The 24,964-nt window shown below is 44.0% G+C and overlaps 1 protein-coding gene across 2 annotated transcripts in view; it reads left to right on the top strand.

Moving 5' to 3' along the window:
• tubgcp5 (tubulin gamma complex component 5) overlaps positions 1–24,964 on the top strand; it is an 85,376-nt gene that overhangs the window by 8,545 nt on the left and 51,867 nt on the right. For both annotated transcript variants that reach the window (XM_070892481.1, XM_070892482.1), the window contains exons 2-10: positions 1,012–1,065; positions 1,150–1,258; positions 2,928–3,024; positions 5,126–5,205; positions 10,418–10,553; positions 12,699–12,816; positions 13,764–13,853; positions 21,311–21,404; positions 24,085–24,331. In XM_070892481.1, coding sequence (XP_070748582.1) covers positions 1,012–1,065; positions 1,150–1,258; positions 2,928–3,024; positions 5,126–5,205; positions 10,418–10,553; positions 12,699–12,816; positions 13,764–13,853; positions 21,311–21,404; positions 24,085–24,331 — 1,025 coding nt within the window. The remainder of the gene's footprint in view (positions 1–1,011; positions 1,066–1,149; positions 1,259–2,927; positions 3,025–5,125; positions 5,206–10,417; positions 10,554–12,698; positions 12,817–13,763; positions 13,854–21,310; positions 21,405–24,084; positions 24,332–24,964) is intronic.

The raw sequence follows: 24,964 nt of genomic DNA, 5'->3' as shown, positions 1-24,964 counted from the left end.
CAGCCCACCTCTTCATCAGTTCTGACGAGAGGACATTGACCTGAAACATAAACTCTGTTTCTCTCTCCACAGATGCTGCCTGACCCGCTGAGCATTTTCTGTTTCTATTTCAGATTTCCAGCATCTGCAGTATTTTGCTTTTGCATCTCTTCATCAACTTGATTGATGCGTTAACAGTTATCATGACTACTTAAATGGGACAAAAGTTCTCTTGTTTTTTTAATTTTAAAAAACCATTGGTTGGGCTAATAGGAAATAAAATTAATAACCATTATATCATCATCATCATCATCATAGACAGTTCCTCGGGGTCGAGAATGACTTGCTTCCACACTAAAAATGAGTACTCAGGTGACTGATGAACAAATTTTAAACGGTGGAATGTGCCTGTGCGTGAATTCTTTTAATGTGTGGTGGCCGTTGCACATCAACCACCACACGGGCTTGACGGAGCAAGGTCTTGATCCAGTGGCAAGGAAATCCAAGACGACTGGAGACCAGACTCCGCTGCATGTGCCAATACATACACACAAACTCAAACATACTCCTACTGTCCTCCTTCCTGCCTCCTTCCTACAGGACCTCTTTCTACGTGGATTTCATAGTATGCAATGTGAGCCTCACTACCTCAGCCTTGCTATTGGCCCGTGCTGCGCCTTCCCTTTGTCTTGTCCACATTGCTCCACCTCTGGGCTCCGACCTCTCCGCTCCTCCGTGCCTCGTCCGACTTCTCCACTTCCGATCTCCGGACCTCACCAGTCCCATTACACCCACCAGTAAAACTCTGCTTGCTTTGTAAGAAGTAATATTTTATATAATATAAATAATAAAAACAGAAAATACTGGAAACACTCAGCAGGTCAGGCAGCATCTGTGGAGAAAGAAAGAGAGATAACGTTTCAGATCTTTTGTCAAAGTAATATTTTATCCCTGGTCTAAGCCTGCCGTTTGTCCATTTCCTTTTCCTGTTGCATGATGTTTGAATTTGACTTTTTAAATTCTTCTTTTCAGATACCATCAGTTTCTTGACGTAAACAGCCACAAAATAACACGTGTGATTGACGGGTGAGGTCCTCCACTTATATATGTCTTTATCTTAGAATGCTGGTGCAATGCTGGTCACTGACATTAATTCCTTTTGCTTCTCAGAATCCACGAAAAGCTGACTATTCATTCAGAGCTCCCTAAAGCTGTAAGCTGGCTGAGGCTAACAGATGAGTTTCTGGAGTTGCCTCTTGAGACTGTTGAAGGAACAAAGGTATCTGATGTTTATGATAAATTGAACTGGACTTTACCGTTTTGACAATTTTTGCAGAATCTAAAAAAATACTGAATAAAGTACCTTTTTTAAAAAAAAATTCTACTTTTATTTTCCCATTGTTTTCTCCCCTCTTATTTCTCCTGAAGGCATGCCTTGCTCAAATAATATTTCATGAGCGCCACATGTCCTCCAATATCTCACTGAATAGCTATTTATGGGTGAGCCATGATTGTGTGTATCACAGGACTGCTGCACTATATAGAGCGTTATCACAACCGAACCTCATCCTACCCTACACCTGGCGTCCATGCATACGCACTTCCAGCAGATCCACTGGATAATGGTCAGGAGCTTTTTTTCCCCCCATCCCTCGCGTACACGCACGGAGGTGGGTTGTAGTGTCCCCAGCGATCAGCTAAATTCGCCCAGTGCAGGGATGAAACTCAATGTATGCTTTGTCTGTGATGTGTAGTAACTCTATGGATAATTTGTGTTAGTGGGAGGCCAGTTATCTCTGATTTTACAATGTGAATCTGATTCAGCAAGAGGTCCTTTTAAGTTGCAGTCAGTCAGCTTGCTGTATTGTGGAAAATGTGAGCTAATCTATTCTCCAGAACTGGCATCCATCATCTTGATGAGCACTGTAAATGTAAATTATGTAGGTGGGCTCTTTTTCTCTTCTAATCCTTGGCAAGGTGTGTGTAGGGAGATATTTTGTGCTTGAGATAGGAGGTGTTTATAAGCTAACAAAACTGCAAGCTAACCATAACTTGTTTAAATTCTTCACTAAGTTACTAACTTTTGTAACAGAGCATTGCTTAGCACAATGAGTGCAGACTTGGTTAAATCATTCAATTAAGAAATGGACAGCTCACTCAAGCTTGTGTCTGCTGAATTTACACCGTTCCAGTCATTTTTATTGTTGAAAAGCAAGTTTGAATTTTACCTTTTAATTGAGACTGTACAGGAAACCAAGAGGTCACTTTCACATTGACTGTACTTAATGAACTACTAAACAAGACTTCAGATGACGGGTCTTTGGAACCAAATTATTTAATCCTTTTTTGGACTCATCTGAGCCAAGGGATGTTAATGCTGCTGATCTCAACACAAATCAACAAGGTTCCAGGTTGGATGTTGTTTGTGCTGTTTGTTGATATCGGTTAGATCTAGCAGCCAGGTTCCCACTTCTGATTGCTGTACAGTGGACCAGAGTGGATGTGCATTCATATGGTGCTGGACAACGACATGCACTTGCTGTTGAGGCACGCATGCGAGTAGCACTCAATGGGTGAACTATACCCAATGAAGGAGTCAGTGCCTTTAGGAGAGGGGAGAAACAGGAAAGACAAGTGAATAGCAGTCATACAGAACACGAAAACCCCTGATTTAATCCCTGGACAGCTGATCTCAATAGGAGCGCTACTGGTGGCTTCAGCACTCCTTAAATTGCACATAGGATTAGTGGGTGAAATGATTTTAAAAACCTGTTAAGTTGAATTTTTTACACCTAGTGTCAGAATTATTGTTTCTAATAGGTGATTTACTTAAAAGCAGTTTATCACTGCATATTTGAAGTCTTGGCTTCAAAGTTTTATTTCTGTATGCAAAGAACTCCTGTAAAACTAATGCTGAAGTGGCTTCATCCCAAACTATGTTGTTGCAGACCAAGGAACATTATGCAATACTCTCCCTCTTGCTGGCCCTTTCTGATTCACCTTCCAATTCTCAGTATATCGAGAAGCCAAGACAGAAGGAAGAGGGTGAGTCATTATGTTGGCCCTTTATTCATTTGTGAATTGCATTAACAGATTGCTCCATTAGCAAATGTCAGTCCCTTAAGTAATTGTAGAGCTAGTACATCCCATTGCTGAGCTTGGGGTCAGATATTTAGTTATTGCGCACCTGTTCTGCAGGTTACAAAGCTATACTGTCAACACAAAATTGTCAGCTTATTATATCACCCCTGTTGTTTATTTGAGCTAGATATGCACCATAAGAACGTTTATTTTTAACCTTTATTAAAAAAGGTGTAGGAAAATTGTCAACCTATTGAAGGAAGTGGAAGGAGGAACAAAAAATAATGTTTAAAGTCCTATTACCGTGTGTCAGAAATAAGGGTTTCTGTGGAGGGTCATAAGATCTGAAACCTTAACTTTTGCTGCTTCCATACATGCTCACTGACCTGCTGAGTGATTCCAGCATTTTCTGTGTTTGTTTCAGATTTCCACCTTGTGCAGTATTTCGCTTTGTTTTTATCTGAAAAAAGTACTGCAGATAGAAATTGGTGAACTTGCACCGAAAATTGAGGAGAAAATTGCGCAGTGTGCCCTGAGCTATTTTGGCCTGCATTCCTGAATTCCTCCAATTTATTTAGGTGTCCAGATTACCCGTCTTGCTCGGGTAAGAATAAAAGCCCTTCTCCTTCAATCAGCTGCTACTGAATTAAGGAAGTCACAGGATGATTTCCTTGACTCCCAAGTGTGCCTATTATATAACATTGCAGTGATGACGTGAGCCTGAAGAAATTCAGCTTCATCCCTCTTTGTTTTTCTGCTGTTACAAAGCAGCATTGCCATTACAAGAATTATTTCTGTTACGCAAACCCTGTTGAACGTAATTGAAATTGGTACGTCGTGGATGTGGGGCATTATTAGTAAAATAGTAATAAGCACTTTAGTTACATCAGACAAAAGTGCAGCAGGAATGTTCCACATTCATCACATTTAAATTGTATGTTGAATGCAAACGCCAAAGATGATTTAACATACCTGAAAGTACTGAATAAACAGGCATTGTCCCTTTGTGACCAAATTAACTTGCTGTGTACAATACTTTTTATCGTGCATTCCTGTTTTGGGGAAGGAATGCAGGCATCCATTAATTCCATTCTATAGAGTAACAATTTCTTTTGTGTGGGTCTTTGACTGCCGAGCATTATTGAGGTAGAGTTTCCTTCCCTGTTCATTATGCTTTAATCTTTTCATTTTTTGTGTCCTCATTTCATGGTCTGTTTCTTTTAATTTCCTTTTAATTTTCTTTTTACTTCCTTTCCTTTATAAATGGGCTTCTGCAGTCTTCCACTGGATAAATGTGTGCACTGCAATAACGTAGTGTAATTCATATTAAATTTGTCATTACAATGCCAATTACTGATGGCAATTGGCATTACAGCAGTATAATATTTAAACCAGGAGTGCATAATTAGATTTTGATCGGATCTACAATGAAGAGAGGAAATTAGTTTGCTTAATGGTAACAATTTTTCTTCGTTATTAGATTGCAGCAGCAGCAACTGGCAATTATATATGATTTTAAGAGGCAGGTGTGTATACTGAAGACAAAGTGAAGGAATTAGGGGGAGGAAACGAGACTAAAGTCATGGTCAAAGAGATAGATTTTTAAGAACCGTTTGGAGGCAGAGAGAAGAGTAGAGAAACAAAGTCGTTTTGGTTGCGAGAGGGCAGATTGGAAGAACAGCAACAGATGGTGGAATGGAGGGTGTGGGGGACGATCAGTCCTTCGAAATCAGAGAACCGAAGAGGTGGGTCTTAATGGAGGTGGAGAGGCAGAAGGGTTTAGGGAGAGAATATTGGAGAATGGGACCCAAGTGTGAAGACATGCCTGCCAAAGTTGGGGTGAAGGGGAGGGGTGCACAAGAGTCCGCAGTCAGAGAAACAATGAGTTTCTTTGGGAGGGGAGTGGGTGCTGTAATGCTACAGAAATAGAGAGGGGTAAGGGTATCGAGGAGTTTGATCACAAGAATAAGAATTTTAAATTCAATGAAAGGTGGCCCATTGTGTTAACTTTAAAGCAGTTTTAGTGTCATAATTGCACTGACTGAAATGTATTGTTTTTTTGCAGTGCAACATGATGATTTTGACTGGGGGAAATACCTGAGGGAAGGTGAAGACTTTGATATTGGCCCATATCCAGACACTCCAGTGAGTAACCTGTTTGGAATTATTTTCTCTCCTTGCCCTTTATTTTGGGTCTTCCTGTGCATCTCAGTTGGGAGACAACTTGCTCCCAGGGATCTACTGAGGCCACTGTGAAGGTGCCTATTAAGAGGTATGCGTGAGGATGAACCTCCCTCTGAGGAGGGGCATAATCTCTGCTGTTTTCTTACGATGTTGGGCTGAGAGACACAACTGTGTGTAAGATTACTGATACGAACTTGCAACCTACTCAACGTAGTGTTGATCTCCAACACAATACCCTGAAACATGGATATTTTAAACCACTCGCAGTCTCATGCTTCAGAACTTATTTCCTCCTCTGCATCCCTTTAAGGATATGAACTCGTGAATGTCTCACTTCCTGTCTCCCCAAAGTCTTTCCACCATCTGTAAGGCGCAAGTCAAAGTCTGATGGAATACTTGCCACTTGTCTGGATGAGTGCAGCTCCAACAACACGCAAACTCAACACCATCCAGGATAAAACAGCCTGCTTAATTGCACCCCATCCATTAAATGCTAACCTGGCCAATGATGTCTACATCCCATGAATGAATTTAAGGAATTCAACCAGTCCACATATTCTATACCTCTGGCCGTCCCTGTCAACAACAACAACTACTTATATTTATATAGCACCTTTAACGTAGTGAAACGTCCCAAGCAGCTTCACAGGAGTATTATGAGATGAAAAATTTGACACCAAGCCGCATAAGAACATATTAGGGCAGATGATCAAAAGCTTGGTCAAAGAGATATGTTTTAAGGAGCGTCTTGAAGGAGGAAAGAGAGGCGGAGAGGTTTAGGCAGGGATCACCAGAGTTTGGGGCCCAGGCAATAGAAGGCACGGCCACCGATAGTTGAGCAATTTATAATCGGGGATACTCAAGAGGGCAGAATTAGAGGAGTGCAGACATTTCGGGGGTGGGGGGGGATTTGAAAATAAGGATGAAAATTGTCAACTGAATTTTGTTATGTTTGTTAGTCCTTAACTTTTGGGTTATTTTTCTCTGTAACTTTTTGATCTGTATATTCTTGTAATGAGATGGTCAGAAACGTACTGACAGCACTCTTGGTCTTTTCATAAAATTCTATATCAAAATGTAAGCATGGTAACACTGAAGTATCGAACCATCATCCTTTGTTTAAAGCTTGTTTTATTCAAATAGTTACTGAAATCCCATTTAATTATACTGTTTCCATAGCAATGTAAACATTTAGAAAGATAATGTAGCCTTCAAGTATTTGCAGTTTGCTGTTTTACTTTGGTGCTTTTAATGAGACTGTTGGTGGGAGGGGGGGGGGGGTGGTAAATACATTTTTCATCTCCAATGTTCTAAACATTTACTGCATGCATGCACGCATCTCTTGAGTTTCCTTTCAATTTAAGGTGGGGTTAGGGAAAGGTTTTTTTTTTGTAACTTCCTCTTGTTTTCAATCTCCCTCCCTCATGTGTTGCTAGAAGTCCAAGGACTGGCATTAGAATTCAGTTTTCTAGTAGATGGTCTATTGCTCAAGGATTATATATTCCCCTCTCTTGTGCTATTCTATTTCAAATATGCTGATGTGTTATACAATCCATCACCGTTGCAGGCAGTCTCTTGAAATTGAGGAAGACTTGCTCCCACTCTAAAAGTGAGTTCTTAGGAGACTGAACAGTCCAATACAGGAATTACAGTCTCTGTCACAGGTGGGACAGACAGTCATTGAGGGAAAGGGTGGGTGGGACAGGTTTTCCGCACGCTCCTTCCGCTTCCTGCACTTCATTTCTGCATGCTCTCAGTGATGAGACTCGGTGTTCAGCACCCTCCCGGATGCACTTCCTCCACTTAGGGCGGTCTTTGGTCAGGGACTCCCAGGTGTCGGTGGGGATGTTGCATTTTATCAAGGCGGCTTTAAGGGTGTCCATGAAACGTCTCTCTGCCCACCTGGGACACACTTGGCATGTAGGAGTTCCAAGTAGAGCGCTTGCTTTGGGAGGCATGCGAACAATGTGGCCCGCCCAACAGAGCTGGTCAAGTGTGGTCAGTGCTTCGATGTTGGCCTGATCGAGGATGCTAACGTTGGTGTGTCTGACCTCCCAGGGGATTTGCATTCCAAAGCTTAGCTTGAAACATCACAGTTAATCCATCATCAAGGCCTCTTTATTCCACCTGTGCAGCATCACTCAGCTTTATTCCTGCCCAACCACTAAAGCTGCTGAAACTTTTATCCACACCTGTGTTACCTCTGGACTCTTTCTCTAACATTCTCCTTGCTGGTCTCCCATCCTCTACGCTTTCTCAACTCCAGCTTGCCCAGATTTCAGGTGACCCTATTCTGTCATGCACTTAGACTTGCTTATCCATCGCCCTCATCCTTTTCCCCCTCCCCCTCCCAACACATTGAATTTAAAATCCTCCCCCTCATCTTCAGATCTCCTCATGCCCTTGCTCCACCTGACATCACACCGCTGTATGTTCCTGCACTTGTCTTTAGCCCACTGACTCTGGCCATCTATGCACTCTCCCCTTCCTTTGCCCCACCATTTGTGGCAGAGCTTTGAGGCGCTGCGCTCTTTTCATAAGAACATAATAAATAGGAGCAGAAGTAGGCCATATGGCCCCTCGAGCCTGCTCCGCCATTTAATACGATCATGGCTGATCCGATCATGGACTGGTCCACTTCCCTGCCCGCTCCCCATAACCCCTTAATCCCTTATCAGTTAAGAATCTGTCTATCTCTGTCTTAAATTTATTCAATGTCCCAGCTTCCACAGCTCTCTGAGGCTGCGAATTCCACAGATTTACAACCCTCAGAGAAGAAATTTCTCATTTCAGTTTTAAATGGGTGGCCCTTTATTTGAAGATCATGCCCCCTAGTTCTAGTCTCCCCTATCAGTGGAAGCATCCTCTCTGCATCCACCTTGTCAAGCCCCTTCATAATCTTCCAATGGGTAGAGGCCCAACCTACTCAATCTTTCCTCATAAGTCAACCCCCTCCTCTCCGGAATCAACCTAGTGAACCTTCTCTGAACTGCCTCCAAAGCAAGTATATCCTTTTTTAAATATGGAAACCAAAACTGTACACAGTATTCCAGGTGTGGCCTCACCAATACCCTGTATAACTGTAGCAAAACTTCCCTGCTTTTATACTCCATCCCCTTTGCAATAAAGACCAAGATTCTATTGGCCTTCCTGATCACTTGCGTACCTGCATACTAACCTTTTGTGTTTCATGCACAAGTACCCCCAGGTCCTGCTGTACTGCAGCACTTTGCAATTTTTCTCCATTTAAATAATAACTTGCCCTTTGATTTTTTTCTGCCAAAGTGCATGACCTCACACTTTCCAACATTATACTCCATCTGCCAAATTTTTGCCCATTCACTTAGCCTGTCTATGTCCTTTTGCAGATTATTTGTGTCCTCCTCACGCATTGCTTTTCCTCCCATCTTTGTATCGTCAGCAAACTTGGCTACATTACACTTGGTCCTTCCAAGTAGTTAGTATAGATTGTAAATAGTTGGGGGTCCAGCACTGATCCCTGCGGCACCCTACTAGTTACTGGTTACCAACAAGAGAATGAACCATTTATCCCAACTCTCTGTTTTCTGTTAGTTAGCCAATCCTCTATCCATGCTAATATATTACCTCCAACCTCGTGAACTTTTATCTTGTGCAGTAACCTTTTAAGTGGCACCTTGTCAAGTGCCTTCTGGAAGTCCAAATACATCACATCCACTGGTTCCCCTTTATCCACCCTGTCCGTTACATCATCAAAGAACTCCAGCAAATTTGTCAAACGTGACTTCCCCATCATAAATCTATGCTGACTCTGCCTGACCGAATTTTGCTTTTCCAAATGTCCTGCGACTGCTTCTTTAATAATGGACTCCAACATTTGAGGGGGGGTTTCTTTGCGCAGAGGGTTGTGGGGATCTGGAGCTTGCTGCCTGAAAGAGTGGTGGATGCAGAAACCCTCACCACTTTTAAGAGATGGTTGGATGGGCATTTAAAGTGCAGCAATACGGACCTAGAGCTGGTAATTGGGATTAGACTGGATGACCTTTTGTTGGACGGAACAGATATAAATGATAAGTACTGCAGGGAATAGAATGTGGCCAGGGTGATCTCCTGGACTAGTTTCGATCACCTGGATGGGTCGGAGAGAAATTTTCCCAGATTTTTTTCTCCCTAAAGTGGCCTAGGTTTTTAATCTGCTTTTTGCATTTCCCAGGAGATCACATGGCTCCGGTTGGGGTGGAGTGTAGAATGTTTTAGTATAAGGGGTGTTGCAGTTGTGGTGAGGTGGATTGGTTGGACTGGGTGTTCTTTGCCTTTCTGTCATTGTTCATAGATTTATATGTAACCTTTAGGGCTGCTGACCAAGGGCCGTGTGGCTCTTTTTGTCAGCTGGCGCAGACACAATGGGCTGGAATGGACTCCTTCTGCGCTGTAAATTTCTATGTTTCTATTTTCCCAATCACGGATATTATGCTAATTGGTCTATAATTTCCTGCTTTTGTCTACCTCCTTTTTTAAATAGGGGCGTCACATTTGCAGTTTTCCAATCTGCTGGGACCTCCTCAGAATCCAGGGAATTTTGGTAAATTTCAACCAATGCATCCACTATCCCTGCTGCTACTTCTCTTAAGGCCCAGGAGATTTATCTGCCTTTAATCCCATTATTTTACTGAGTACCACCTCCTTAGTGATTGTGATTGTGTTAAGTTCCTCCCCCCCATGTCTGGATCTCCCTCCCTAAAGCTTTCCATCAAGCTACTTCTCTCCAACTTTGCATGCCTTTATAAAATCCATATTTTCAATCAAGCTTTTGGTCACTTCCTCAACAACTTCTACAGCTGTTTGGCATGCATCCTTGTTCTCCTCTTTCTCTTCCACAATTTCTGCCCTCCCCCCCACCCCCACTCAACAAGGCACTTTGAGATGATTTCTATGTTAAGAACATAAAAAGTAGGACATTTGGCCCCTCGAGCCTGCTCCGCCATTTAATGACATCATGACTGATCTGATCATGAACTCGGCTCCACTTCCCTGCCCGTTCCCCATGACCCTTTATTTCCTTATCGCTCAAAAATCTGTCCATCTGCACTTCGAATATATTCAATGACCCACCCTCCACAGCTCTCTGGGGCAGAGAATTCCACAGATTTGTTAAAGAAACAAAATAAATGCATTTTGTTTGTTTTATTCTTAGGAGTGGTCTGAAGAAGAAAGTGAAGAGGAACTCCAAGAGTCTCTGAGCAGAGAGGATTCTGGAATTCAGGTTGACAAAACACCACCGGAAGAACAAGCGCAAATCAAGAAAGCTGCATCACACGTCTCTTCGAAAGGTATGTTTTGTAAAAGTCTAGCCTTCAGGCCATGCACTGATCTGTTGGATTGAGTGCATGTAGAAACAAAGGGCCCAAGTTTCCACATGATTTGCGCCTGATTTTTAGGAGCAACTGGTGGAGAACGGACTATCTTAGAAATCGCAATTCTCCACATTTTTTTTTTCTGCAGTTCTAGTCAGGTAGAACAGTTCTACTTTGGAACAGAATTTTATCTTCAAAAGGGGGCGTGTCCGGCCACTGACGCCTGATTTCAAATTTTCCACAGTGAAAACGTACTCCAAACTAAAGTAGAATGGAGCAAGTGAAGATTTTTGTAGAACTGAAAAAACCTGTTCTACGCATTAAAAAATCAGGCGCAGGTTACAAATTTAGGCGTCCAGAACGAGAGGGGGTGGGGAAGGGAACTCATTAAATTCTACAATCAATCCTTATTTATACTTCTACAAATATTATACAAATAAATCCAATCTGAATAAACATTTATAAGCAAAGAAAAGATTAAATAAACCATCTTCCTACCTGTGTGAAAGTGCTTCAGCCATCGTTCGAAGGAAACCGCCATTTGTTGCCGTGCAGGGGAGGGAGGGGAAGGAGACAGCGGCTTGTTGCCGTGGAGGGAGGGGAAGGAGACAGCGGTGTGTTGCCGCGCAGGGGAGGGAGGGGAAGTAGACAGCGGCTTGTTGTCGCGGAGGGGAGGGAGGGGAAGGAGACAGTGAGAAGGGAAGCCTCAGTGCTGATGTGCTGATGGCAATGTGGTTTTATAAAAAAATTTTCAAAAATTAAACAGCTACAAAGAACTACAAAAATGGCCGAGTGCCAATGTTTTTTTTCACACTGAGCATGCGCGAACGCTCCAACGCGCACACGCAGCGTTGCCGGCAGGAAAAAAAACTAATTTAAATAGTACCTGCCCCCTCCCACTTACAAAATCGGCGCGAGTGTAGGCTCCGCCCCCCTGGGCGCCACGCCAAACAGACAAGGAGCTGTAGAGCGCTCGAGAATAGCGCGTTTTTTTTCTGGCGCCGTTTTAGGCGCGAAAAACGGGCGCCCAGCTCGGAGGGGTGCCCGTTTTTTATCCTGTGGAAACTTGGGCCAAAAGACCTTGCCTTATAGTTTACTAGGTAAATGCATAGTCCAGTGCAAACTGAGTCATATTGATCAGGAGGTTTGACCCTATTCTGTGCTAACTTAGTTGAACTCGAGCAGTGAATCCTAGACTAGGGATTTGGAAAAATAAGCTATGGTTCCCACTGTTGATTTTTATTCTATAACTCCGATGGAAACTGAGATTGTGGTCACTGGAGAAAGGATTGAGCTTGGCTGTGATTCTGCTGTGGTTGCACAACCGACTGGCTTTCACTGTCTAACCTCATGTATGAAAAATGGCTACTTTATAAATGTAGCAGAAATCCCCTGATACTTGTGATCCATAAATTCAACAGAGAAGGGGAGAAATTTGGGTGGGGGACAAAAGCCATATGCACCGTAAATGTAGTTTCAACTGCACTCTTAAAGTATGGGTATGCTTTATAGTGATGGTGCTGTGGTTCTCCTGTAGACAGATATAAACTGAAATATTGTGACCTTTATCTTTTGATAATGGTGAGAAGCTTATTTAATTAAGTTATGAGAGATGTCTTCTTCGACCCATCTGTTCTATTTTTTTGGGCTCCACAGGGACGTGACAATTTTGTCCACAAAGAAAATTTGTCTTTAGTCAGTTTTGCGATCTCAGTTAAGTAAAGAAAGATTATATATGTAGAATAATTTTGAGCGGTGTAAAGGGCTAAAAAATATTTATGGGCTCATGGGATGTTTCTGCAAAAATGTTCATAGCGGATTTGAGAGTCAGATCTAGGACGCACTTGTGCATGCCTCCAAATGATGGTTTACAGAACTTAAGTTACCTAGAACCTGACGACCATCCCAATTTAATTTGTTTATTATATGCTTGAGGGGAACGGATCCAAAAGAGATTGGTGGGGGCAGATATAGCAAAATGGTTGAGGAAAATGTCTCTACATAAGGTTGCAAAGCACTAGGATGTATACAGTTCTAAAGAATTATTTTAGCTAGAATATTTGAAATCAAAACATATTGGCAAAAAGGTGTGTCTGATAATTATATTTCTACTTGATCTAGTTGGTGAACCAGAAGCACGTTCGTGGCTGGAGCAGCATGTGGTCACCCAGTACTGGACAAACAAAGCATCCAAATTTGGTCACAGCTTCCACTTGCATTCCAATTTAGCTGCCATCTGGTAAGAAGGCAATTGTTAATGTTATTTAATAATTTACACTACGCAGCAAATTTCTGGGCAATTTACTACATAGTAAAAGAATAATGACTTATAGTTGAGAGCGATGCATGGGGCAATAATTCTGTTGAGTAGTTTAGACCCTCTAAAGGTGACGATAAGATCCATTATTAAGACTGTCAATGAATTGGAGGATGCTCTGCTATACTGGAGCCCCAGCCCATAAACTCTGGGCTTTAGTACACAGTTGAATTCTTTAATTTCAGTTGTTTTGCTGTGAGGAAGCACACTGAGCTGATCGGGACTATGCACATGGTGTGAGAACATCTGAGGTATAACCGTCATTTGGGTTGTTCTGGTGTACTTTCCATTGGCTGGCTTAAAAGTAAAATTTTCAAAGAGCTGAAGGGCATTTATCTACCCCCTTCAGCCTATAGCTTGGAAGAAAACTCTTCAACTCCCAGTCGGGAAAGGTGCAGGCTGATGTAACCTTGAGCCTTCGCGATCAGAAGTCTTGGATTCAATATCACATCTGTGTTGAATTAACTGAGCTCAGTGTCAATAAAGCTGCTACAAATGGCCTCTGCAGCCCTAGGTTAGTCAGGAAAATTTAGTCAGGATTCCTGTTACAGCTGGAAAGTGCATGTGTGTAGCCATCAGGTGTGAACATGATCAGGCTCATCTGCACATCTGTGCATAGTTGAAGTCTGAGACTTACTATCCAGGCTCGTATGTGAAGAATGGCCAGTTTGACTAATTAACCAGGAGGCTGTTGACACCAATAGAACTGTATTCGAGCTAAAGTCAACAGTGCAGAAGGGAATGACTGTATTTAACAAAGGAAATAACATTTTATTGAATGGAGTAGGTTATTATGTAGGTTCTTTGTTTTGCCTGAGAATAAGAATAGGTTTTCTCTTTGATTCTAATTTTATAACTTTACTGTCTAGGGAGCAGCATTTGTATAACACTGATCCACTGTATTATTCAGAGGAGCGAACATTTCTTACAGAAGCCCAGGTGATACGTGAAACATTGTGGTAAGTACTAGGCAGTTATTACTTTTGGAGGATTTCATAAGTAATCTAAACTTTATACATTTCTGCAAAAGGTGGTTCTTTACTGATCTTGAATGCAAAATTTTGAGTTCACTTTCTAGAAATTTCTTTAGCCAATAGTAATCACATGACCATTCTAAATGTTTATATCACTGCAATCTCATTGGTTGCTGGTAAGCACATGACCAACCTGATTCAGAAGGCGTTCGACAAGGTCCCACACAAGAGATTGATGTGCAAAGTTAGAGCACATGGGATTGGGGGTAGTGTACTGACATGGATTGAGAACTGGTTGTCAGACAGGAAGCAAAGAGTAGGAGTAAATGGGTACTTTTCAGAATGGCAGGCAGTGACTAGTGGGGTACCGCAAGGTTCTGTGCTGGGGCCCCAGCTGTTTACACTGTACATTAATGATTTAGATGAGGGGATTAAATGTAGTATCTCCAAATTTGCGGATGACACTAAGTTGGGTGGCAGTGTGAGCTGCGAGGAGGATGCTGAGAGGCTGCAGAGCGACTTGGATAGGTTAGGTGAGTGGGCAAATGCATGGCAGATGAAGTATAATGTGGATAAATGTGAGGTTATCCACTTTGGTGGTAAAAACAGAGAGACAGACTATTATCTGAATGGTGACAGATTAGGAAAAGGGGAGGTGCAAAGAGACCTGGGTGTCATGGTACATCAGTCATTGAAGGTTGGCATGCAGGTGCAGCAGGTGGTTAAGAAAGCAAATGGCATGTTGGCCTTCATAGCAAGGGGATTTGAGTACAGGAGCAGGGAGGTGTTGCTACAGTTGTACAGGGCATTGGTGAGGCCACACCTGGAGTATTGTGTACAGTTTTGGTCTCCTAACCTGAGGAAGGACATTCTTGCTATTGAGGGAGTGCAGCGAAGGTTCACCAGACTGATTCCCGGGATGGCGGGACTGACCTATCAAGAAAGACTGGATCAACTGGGCTTGTATTCACTGGAGTTCAGAAGAATGAGAGGGGACCTCATAGAAACATATAAAATTCTGACGGGGTTAGACAGGTTAGATGCAGGAAGAATGTTCCCAATGTTGGGGAAGTCCAGAACCAGAGGTCACAATCTAAGGATAAGGGGTAAGCCATTTAGGACCGAGATGCGGAGGAACTTCTTCACCCAGAGAGTGGTGAACCTGTGGAATTCTCTACCACAGAAAGTTGTTGAGGCCAATTCACTAAATATATTCAAAAAGGAGTTAGATGAGGTCCTTACTACTAGGGGGATCAAGGGGTATGGCGAGAAAGCAGGAATGGGGTACTGAAGTTGAATGTTCAGCCATGAACTCATTGAATGGCGGTGCAGGCTAGAAGGGCCGAATGGCCTACTCCTGCACCTATTTTCTATGTTTCTATGATTGTTCCATCTGTGGTCCAAAGGACTAATGGTGGTAAACGCAGGTCAGTAGAGTTGAGAATTTCAGTTTATATTATAATGACTGACAGCTACCTTCCAGTACAGTTCTGTGTCGTACTTTGCTTTAATACAGTGAAATGAATGTGAGCTGTTCTGGCCGCTTATTGCCCTTCCTCAGGTAGCCACAATGCCTCTGCTGCCATCACTACGCACTGTGCCCTTGCATGCTTCAGTTCCATGGGCAGCCCAAGTTAAAGTCATTTTGACGCTGGCAACGTGCTGCATTCATCGTCTGCTCCAGGTAGGGAGAGAGACAGATCACAAGATGGCTTTGTCCCTAGATAGATAGATAGATAGAACTTGCATTTACATCATCATCATAGGCAGTCCCTCGAAATTGAGGAAGACTTGCTTCCACTCTAACAGTGAGTTCTCAGGTGGCTGAACAGTCCAATACGGGAATTACAGTCTCTGTCTCAGGTGGGGCAGACAGTGGTTGAAGGAAAGGGTGGGTGGGTAGCCTGGTTTGCCGCACACTCCTTCCGCTGTTTGTGCTTGATTTCTGCATGCTCTCGGCGTCGAGACTCGAGGTGCTCAGTGCTCTCCCGGATGCTCTTTCTCTACTTGGGGCGGTCTTGGGCCAGGGATTCCCAGGTGCCGGTGGGGATGGAGCACTTTATCAAAGAGGCTTTGAGGGTTCTTGAAACGTTTCCTCTGCCCACCTGGGGCACGCTTGCCGTGTAGGAGTTCCGAGTAGAGCGCTTGCTTAGGGAGTCTCGTGTCGGGCTTGCGGATGATGTGGCCCGCCCAACAGAGCTGGTCGAGCGTGGTTAGTGCTTCGATGCTGGGGATGTTGGCCTGAGCGAGAACACTGAAGTTGGTGCGTCTGTCCTCCCAGGGGATTTGCAGGGTCTTGCGGAGGCAGCGCTGGTGGTACTTCTCCAGCACCTTGAGATGTCTGCTGCATATTGTTATGTATTAATGCTTGAGAGTCACCAGACACCAGAGGGCGCCGCGGTCGGAGGTCATCGGGCTATACGCATGTGTGTTTGGTCACCTGTATATAAGCTGTGTGCCTTTGTCGAAGCTCAATTTCAACCTTCTCCCTCATGTACGGAACAGACCGAGCTCTGTGATAGACAGGCCTTGCATTGGAGTCCAAGTGAATCTGCATCTTAGCTCCTGTAAAGTTGCCAATGCCCGGTTCAAACAAAGAAGGAAACATTTTCAATACTTGAGCATACAAAGTATCATCCACCGAGGACAACATCTTGACATCATTCCAGTTCAGCTTGATTTTCTAGAGCCAATTCCTGCCGAACAGCGTTGGACCATTATCTGGGACGATCCATAATGGTAACTCGTGAACCACACTGTCATATGACACCTCGATTGCTGCATTGCCGAGTACCGGTATGAGTTCCTTAGTGTAAGTACGCAACCTGGCATTGACTAGGCTCTGCTTTGGTTTCGCAGCTTTAGCGTCCCACAGTTTGTCGAATGTCCTTTGGCTCATTATCGACTGGCTCACACCCGTGTCCAGCTCCACTGATACAGGCACGCATTCAGCATCACATTAACAACTATCGGCTGGCTCTTGCTCAGGAACGAATACAGTCCATTCACTTCCTCCTTGGGTTGCGTATCCGGGCCATCACTGAACTGGTCCTCATTAACCACGTGGTGAGCCGCACCACGCTTGCTCCATTGTGGACACATCTTGTGCAGATGCCCCAATTTCGAACATCAATTGCATGAGTATTGTCTAAACCGACACTGATTAGGCCGATGATTGCCCCCACAATGCCAACGGGGTGAAATCTGGTTCGAACCAGTTGGTGGGCTCTGAGCAGCGGCAGGTTTCACGTAAGCAGCTCTGCCTGAAGACGATGCCATCTTGTTTACATTACTTGCCGTGGAACTTTAACTCATCGATGATATCTGCCTCAAATTATCATCCGTTGTCATGCATGCCTGGGCAGTCGCAATGGCCCTTTTCAAATCCAGCATCTCTGCAGCCAACAGCTTCCTGAGAATCGCAGCATGTCTTCCAACATGTTCCCGAACTTACACAGCTCAGCAAGACGTCGTAGGTCGGCGACCAAGCCCGACACGTCCTGGCCCTCAGCACGAACATACGTGTAGAAACGGTAGTGTGATGTGATCCCCTCTTAGCTTCAGATGGTTACCCACCAACGTACACAATTCCTCGTACCCTTTTTCCATCGGACATACAGGCGAGAGAAGATTCTTCATGAGGCCATAAATTTTCGAACCACAAACGGTGAGGAGAACTGCCATGTGCTTAACTGCATAGGCCTCTGCCTCCATGCCGTTGGCCACAAAACACTGATCCAAGTAGTCGACAAAATCCGCCCAATCCTCGCCCTCCACGAATCTCTCCAGGATTCAAACAGTGTCCATTGGTGCATGCAAAGGTTCTTAAATTACCTCGTCGCCAATTGTAATAACAGACTCCAGCGTGAAGGGATCAAATTGTAACGACTCGAATTTAGTTACTGTAAACTCACTCGGGTGCAATCTGATCCATCTTTATTCCAGCCCAAGAGTGCCAGCTCGATGAAGACACACAGCTTATATACAGGTGACCGAGCACACATGCCACATGCGTATAGCCTGATGACCTCCGACCGCGGCGCCCTCTGGTGTCTGGTGACCCCCAAGCATTAATGCATAACATAAATAGTTTGCATTTCTGAGCCATATAGGAGGGCGGGTATCACTACTGCCCTACAGACCATAAGCTTGGTGCCAGATTTGAGGTCCTGGTCTTCAAATATTCTCTTCCTCGGGCAACCGAAGGCTGCGCTGGCACACTGGAGGCGTTGTTGGACCTAGTCATCGATATCTGCCCTTGCCGATAGTAGACTCCCTAGGTATGGAAAATGGTCCACGTTGTCCAAGGGTGGCGCGTGGATTTTGATGACTGGGGCAGTGCTGTGTGGCGGGGTCAGGTTGATGGAGGACCTTGTCTTACGGATGTTTAGTGTAAGGCCCATGCTTTCGTACGTCTCGGTGAGGGTGGCTTGGAGTTCGGCCTCTGAGCGTGCGCAGAAGCAAACATCGTCCACATACTATAGTTCCATGACAGAGGATGGGACGATCTTGGATCTAGCCTGGAGGCGACGAAGGTTGAACAGGTTCCCATTGGTTCTACTTCAGCGGGGAGCTCGTTAAGCGTATGATTGAGCATTGCAGCGAGGAAGATCGAGAAGCGCGTTGGCACAATGACGCAGCCCTGCCTGACCCTGGTCTGGACATGGATTGGGTTTGTGGTGGATCCGTTGGTCAGGATCATGGCTTGCATGTCATTGTGGAGCAGGCGGAGGATGGCGACAAACTTTTGGGGGCAACTGAAATGGAGGAGGATGCTCCCATAGTCCCTCACGGTTGATAGTGTCAAAGCCCTTTGTGAGGTCAAAGAAGGCTATGTAAAAGGGTTGGTGGTGTTCCCTGCATTTCTCGTAGTTGTCGCGCGGTGAGGATCAGGTCCGTTGTACCCTTTTTAGTGGATGGAATCCGCATTGTGACTCTGGGAGGAGCTCTTCAGCCACAGGGAGAAGACAGTTGAGGAGGATTCTTGCGATGACTTTCCCAGTGGCCGACAGCAGGGAGCTTCCTCTGCAGTTGCCGCAATCTGACTTGTCCTTTTTTTGAAGATGGCCACGATTACGGCATCTGAGATCTCCTGGCATGCTCTCCTCTTTCCAGATAAGAGAGATGAGGTCATGCATTCGTGACAATAGTGCTTCCCTGCCATACTTTAGTGCCTCAGCAGAGATTCCATCTGCTCCTGATGCCTTGTTCTTGAGCTGGCAATGGCCTTTTCTACATCGTGCATTGCTGGGGTTTTACTGAGATGGTAACTGGTAACATGATGCGGGATGGAGTCGAGGACACACGTGTTGAAGGCAGAGTCTTGGTTAAGGAGATCTTCGAAATGCTCCTTCCAGCGGGACCTGACTACTTTGGTGTCCTTAAAGAGTGCCTCTCCGTTCTTGGCCAGCAGTGGGATGGGGCCTTGGGTGCTTGGGCCTTGGGTAGTCTTGACTACATTGAAGAATCCTTGCATGTCATGGTTGTCGACCAGCTGCTGGATCTCCTGTGCTTTCTCCATCCACCATCTATTCTTGAGGTCGCGGGTTTTTTGTTAGACCTCAGCCTTCAGCTGCCTGTAGAGCTGGGTTGCTGCTTTAAGTTCAGAAATGCCTTGTGCTTGGGTTAATTAGCTCCTGGATCTCCTGGTCGTTCTCGTCAAAACAGTCCTGGTGTTTCCTGGTTGAGTGATCGAGCGTCTCTTCGCAGGCACTGGTTATGGAGGCCTTGAGAGCAGACCAGGCACTGTGGGCACTCTGCGTCTCGGGGTCATCGAGGGTCTCCAGGTTGAAGCGCTGGCTGTTATAGGGCTTTCTTAACTGGGTCTTTGAGTGCCCCGCCGTTGATTTTCCTGCAGCATTGTTTCTGTTGCCATCGCTGCTTTGGAGCTACATTGATAATGACTGAGCAGATTAGGCGGTGGTCCGTCCAGCAGTCGTCGCTCCGGTCATGGCGCGAGTGATGTGCACGTCCTTGCGGTCCCTAGCTCGGACGATGACGTAGTTGAGCAGATGACAGTACTTGGAACGAGGGTGTTGCCATGATGCCTTGTACTTGTCCCTCTGATGGAACACGGTGTTGGTGATCTAGGCATTTTGTCAGGAGCAGGGTACCACTGGAATTGGTTTTCCCTATCCCCCCTCTGCCGATCATGCCTCCCCAAAGCTCTGACCTTACCGACTCTGGCGTTGAAGTCGCCAAGGAGGATCAGTTTATCGTTTGTAGGGACTCGGGACAGGGATTGTTCGAGGCCGGAGTAGAATTCCTCTTTGGTCTCATCTGTTGCATCGAGTATTGGGGCGTACGCACTGATGACTGTGGCACACTGGTTCCGGGCTAGGGTGAGCCGGAGAGTCATGAGACGTTCGCTTATCCCACCGGGGGAATCTCTGAGACAGCCCACCAGCTCATTCTTGATGGCGAAGCCAACTCCACAGAGATGGCGTTCTTCTGGTTTGCCTTTCCAGAAGAAGGTATAACCACCTTTCCAGAAGAAGGTATAGAAGCGTCTGAGTTCCCGGGCAATGATAGCAGTACGACGTTCCGGTCTGTCACTGTTGGGGTTGTCCATGAGGGTCCTGAATTTCATTTTGAAGGATGGAATCCTGTGCATGAGTTCTTTTGGCGTGGGGTGGCCGTTGCACCCCACGTAAAAAAAGAATGTTGCATAGCATCTTTCACTACCTCAGGATGTTTCAAAGTACTTTACAGCTAATGGAGTACTTTTGAAGTGTAGTCACTGTCGCAATGCTAGTGGCAATCATTTTGCACACAGCATGGTCCCACAAACAGCAATGAGATTTTAGTGATATTGGTTGAGGGATAAAGATGGTCCAGGACACCAGGGCAATCTCCGCTGCTGTTCTTCGAATTTGCCATGGGCTCTTTTATGTTCACCTGAGAAGGCAAACGGGGCCTCAATTTAACATCTCATCCGAGAGGTGGCCCCTCTGACAGTGCAGCATTTCCTCAGTGCTGTGTTGAAGTGTTGGCCTAGATTATGTGCTTAAATCTCTGGAATGGGACTTGAATCTTTTGACTCCGAGGCAAGAGTGCTAGCTCTGAGCCAAGGCTGATACCTTTGCCAGAAAAGCACCTGAAATTATATAATTCTAAAACAAAATGGATAATGGAGAAGCAAGAACAAAATAAAGTGAAGTGCAGGAGTGAAAGGCTCCAGCAGATTTAAATAAAATCAAAGAATGAGCAGGCAAAAATTCTGAATGGGTGGGGAAGGAAAGAAAAATAGCAGACAGGAAACAAAAGATACCTAAATATAAGGAGACACCAAAAAAAACATTTTTACAATCAAATTAATTTTCACAGTCCTAATTTAGAGAGTCCTAATTTCTTTTTTGCATTTTTCACCATGTGCGATGCCACAATATATCTACCAATGGATTGTGTAAATTTTAATGTGCTAAGTTTCTATTTGTATGCAGGTTGCTGTCGGGAGTTAATAAGCTTTTCATCTATACATTGCATGATGGAAAGATATCGGTGAGAACTGACATCATGGTGGCTCACCTGACCCAGGTAGGAAACTCCCTTAAAGAGAAATTACAGGGCCATTCGATGAAAGCGACCAAAATTTTGCTATGTTGCATGTGAATATTTTGAGAAATCATCTTTGAATTCGAGTCCCTCCAGTGCCGAGTACATGATTCTCAGATCATTCCTTGGAGGACTTGAAACATATTTAAATGCTGGATTTCACAGCACTGTTTCTCCGCCAATAAATTTATTCTAAGTTGTAAATCCCTTTTTTTAAATACAGAAAACATAAAATGAGAAGAAGCAATTTAGCGATTGGAAAGTGAGAACAAATAATCTGGGAAGTAAATTCTTTGCAATTTAAACTCCGTGACTTTGGCTGAACTGTTAGCGGTCCAGGCTGCAGCTTGTTCCTGACTCATTGTGTAATTTTACTTCCAAATCCTGTAATCTCATTGGTCCTCATGCAGTGCAATCAGACGATGGGTTAAAAATAATCTGAAAATTGGTTCCTTGTGAAATATAATCTTTCAATCAGTGATGATAGAAGTGGCAAATAATGACAGTGCCTGCATTTAGTACCTCGCATCGTATTTTATATTATATTTGGATATAAATTAGCCAGCTAGCCCTGATTCAGCCTAACAAAATCTCAGATCTAGTACTGTCTTCTAGTTCTAATCCTCCATATAGATAAAATTTGCTTTGAAAAGTCCCTTTCGGTACAAAAACTAAAGAACGAGATATTTTTATTTTTCTCTTTAGTTCGTACTGTCTGGATTCTGCTCTTCCACTCATAACTACCAGGGGGCGCTTGCTTCACTATGTTGAAAGACAAAATCAAAATATGCAATTTTATATATTCTATTTACATGTGAGATCTATTAAGTACCCAGTTTTCTGTAATATTTGTATATTATGTGCCTTATCATATCAATGCAGCTCCAAGCTTTTGGAGTGCAGTGAATTATGAATAAATCTCCTGTGTAAATCATTTGGACATAACATTTTTTACTGGTAGGTTTTGTGTTTATTGAATAAACTCAATCATGTTGTATCTATTTAGGTATTGAACTGTCCATTATTTGGTGGAACTGCATTCAGGCTTAATTGTCACTTATTAGGAGTGACACTGGCTCATTTGATTTAAAATTAACTCTGGCACACAAAGCCCGAACAACTCCATTGTAATTGTGCTCACATTTCTTATTTGCTGATATTTTAATTTGGTTGTCCTGTGGGTTTGGGGGGAAAAAAACTGATCTGAGCATTTTTCCTCATGGTGGATAAGTCATAAATCAGAGCATCAAGAGCTGTTAGTACCCACTAATTGAGACATATACAAATCATTGGTAACATTGATTTGAACTTGGTATGTGACCAATGAGGGTCTGTTCTCACTGAAGCAGCACGTGAAGACAAATCATTTGGATGATCCTCGGTGAGAAATGAAATGTTATAAATCAGGATTGGAAAAGAACAGTGGGAGTAGAAAATAAATATGAACAGCCTGGAGGAAATGATACAAAAAAGGAATCGGAGGGGTGGGGGGTTGCGGGGACGGGACGGGACGGTACAGTACAGTAGAAAACAGCCTTAACATATCAGTGTAAAGCGCACCTGTGGTGAAAATGGAAAATAGCACCCAAAGATGTATAGCTCAAAGGATAGAGGACAAGTTTCAGTAAGTGAGGCCTTGTACAAGGGTGGCAGTGGCCTCCTGGAGATTGCTTGGTTACCTTGTAACTTGTACCTCAGGTTTATTTCTGTCGTTTTTGCCTCCTTGGGGATTTAGCATTACTAACAAATAGTGAGAGTGGCGCTATGGTGTAACCACCAGAGAGTGGTTACACCATCTGATGGATAGGGAAGGATTGATGGTCCTGATTGTTTGTATTAGTAGGATGTTTTAACGATGGGATCGCATTAATCATTCCTCTATGTATTTACTATGACGAGAGGTAAATACTCCATTTTGGGATTCTACATCGAAACATAGAAAATAGGTGCAGGAGTAGGTCATTCGGCCCTTCGAGCCTGCACCACCATTCAATATGATCATGGCTGATCATGCATTTCAGTTCCCCATTCCTGCTTTCTCTCCATACCCCTTGATCCTTTTAGCCATGAGGGCCACATCTAACTCCCTTTTGAATATATCTAACGAACTGGCCCCAACAACTTTTTGTGGTAGAGAATTCCACATGCTCACAACTCTGAGTGAAGAGGTTTCTCCTCATCTCGGTCCTAAATGGCTTACCCCTTATCCTTAGACTGTGTCCCCTGGTTCTGGACTTCCCCAACATTGGGAACATTCTTCCTGCATCTAACCTGTCCAATCCCGTCAGAAATTTATATGTTTCTATGAGATCCCCTCTCATTCTTCTAAATTCCATTGAATACATGCCCAGTCGATGCAGTCTTTCTTCATATGTCAGTCCTGCCATCCCGCGAATCAGTCTGGTGAACCTTTGTTGCACTCCCTCAATAGCAAGAATGTCCTTCCTCAGATTCTTATTCAAGCAGCTTATGTTTCTTGTGTATTAACTTAATGAAACAGGTGGGCATGGGGTAAGTGTGGCTATAGGTCCTAGTCTGAGTTTGCTGTTGGTTTATTGCTAATCAGTCAGAAAATTGAAACACGAGTGTGATCAGAAAATGAGGGGATTGGGGTTGTGCTCTTCCTCCAGTGGCTAAGCTCTTTTTTTTTCCTTTTTTGTAGAGTTGCCTGCGAGCAGTATTGGAACAGATAGCAGCATATGGGCAGGTTGTGTTTAGACTACAGAAGTTCATGGATGAGGTTATCGGGCACATCTCTGAAAATTGTCCACTTGGAACCTTACCCACATCTAGAAAGTTTACTGAGCCCCCCTTTCGAACGTACCAGTCTTTTGTGTGGGCCCTGCATAAATACTTCACTAACTTCAAGGAAGAACTTGTCAGCATTGAACAGTGCATGATAACTAAAGGTATTTAAAATGTTGAAATTCTTAAAACACTTTCCTTAGCTTGTATGATTTAAAAAAAAAAATGTCCTTGTTGCAATTCTTACCTTTGTCCCATCACACTACTGAATGTCTGTAAAAGGCTGGATGATTGTGGATGTAGGATTTTCTCATGTGTATTAGGTGTCAGAATTGGAGGGGCAACAGGAGATGACCATTAGCATCATCATAGGTGGTCCCTCGAACGAGGATGACGGCCTTCCAGTTCATAGTGAGTTCACAGATGTTTCAATGAAGGACCCGATATTCCAGTCCTGAACTCCAGTTGAAGGGGTGGAAGATGCCTGTGCGTGGATTTTTTTTAATGTCTGGTGGCCGTTGCACACCAGCCACCACACAGACTTGAAAGAGCTGGGTCTTTGTCCAGTGGCAAGGATTACCCAAGACGACTGGAAATCTGCTCTACTGCACGGACTTAATGCACACACCCATCACAGTGTGGGCTGGCCCGTGCTGCCCCTGGGCCCCTCGACCATTAGCAGAGCAGATGTCTTTCTCAAATGCTGCAAGATCAGAGAAGGACTTAGACGAATTGTGTTTTATTACAAAGATAAAAGTGACATTCCCCATAGCCTAATCTAGGCATCATCAGCCCTG

This window comes from Pristiophorus japonicus, chromosome 10, assembly GCF_044704955.1.
Source record: "Pristiophorus japonicus isolate sPriJap1 chromosome 10, sPriJap1.hap1, whole genome shotgun sequence".
Lineage (NCBI taxonomy): Eukaryota > Metazoa > Chordata > Chondrichthyes > Pristiophoridae > Pristiophorus > Pristiophorus japonicus.
Note: the sequence above shows the minus strand (reverse complement) of the source record. Positions and strands in the feature narration are given on the sequence as shown.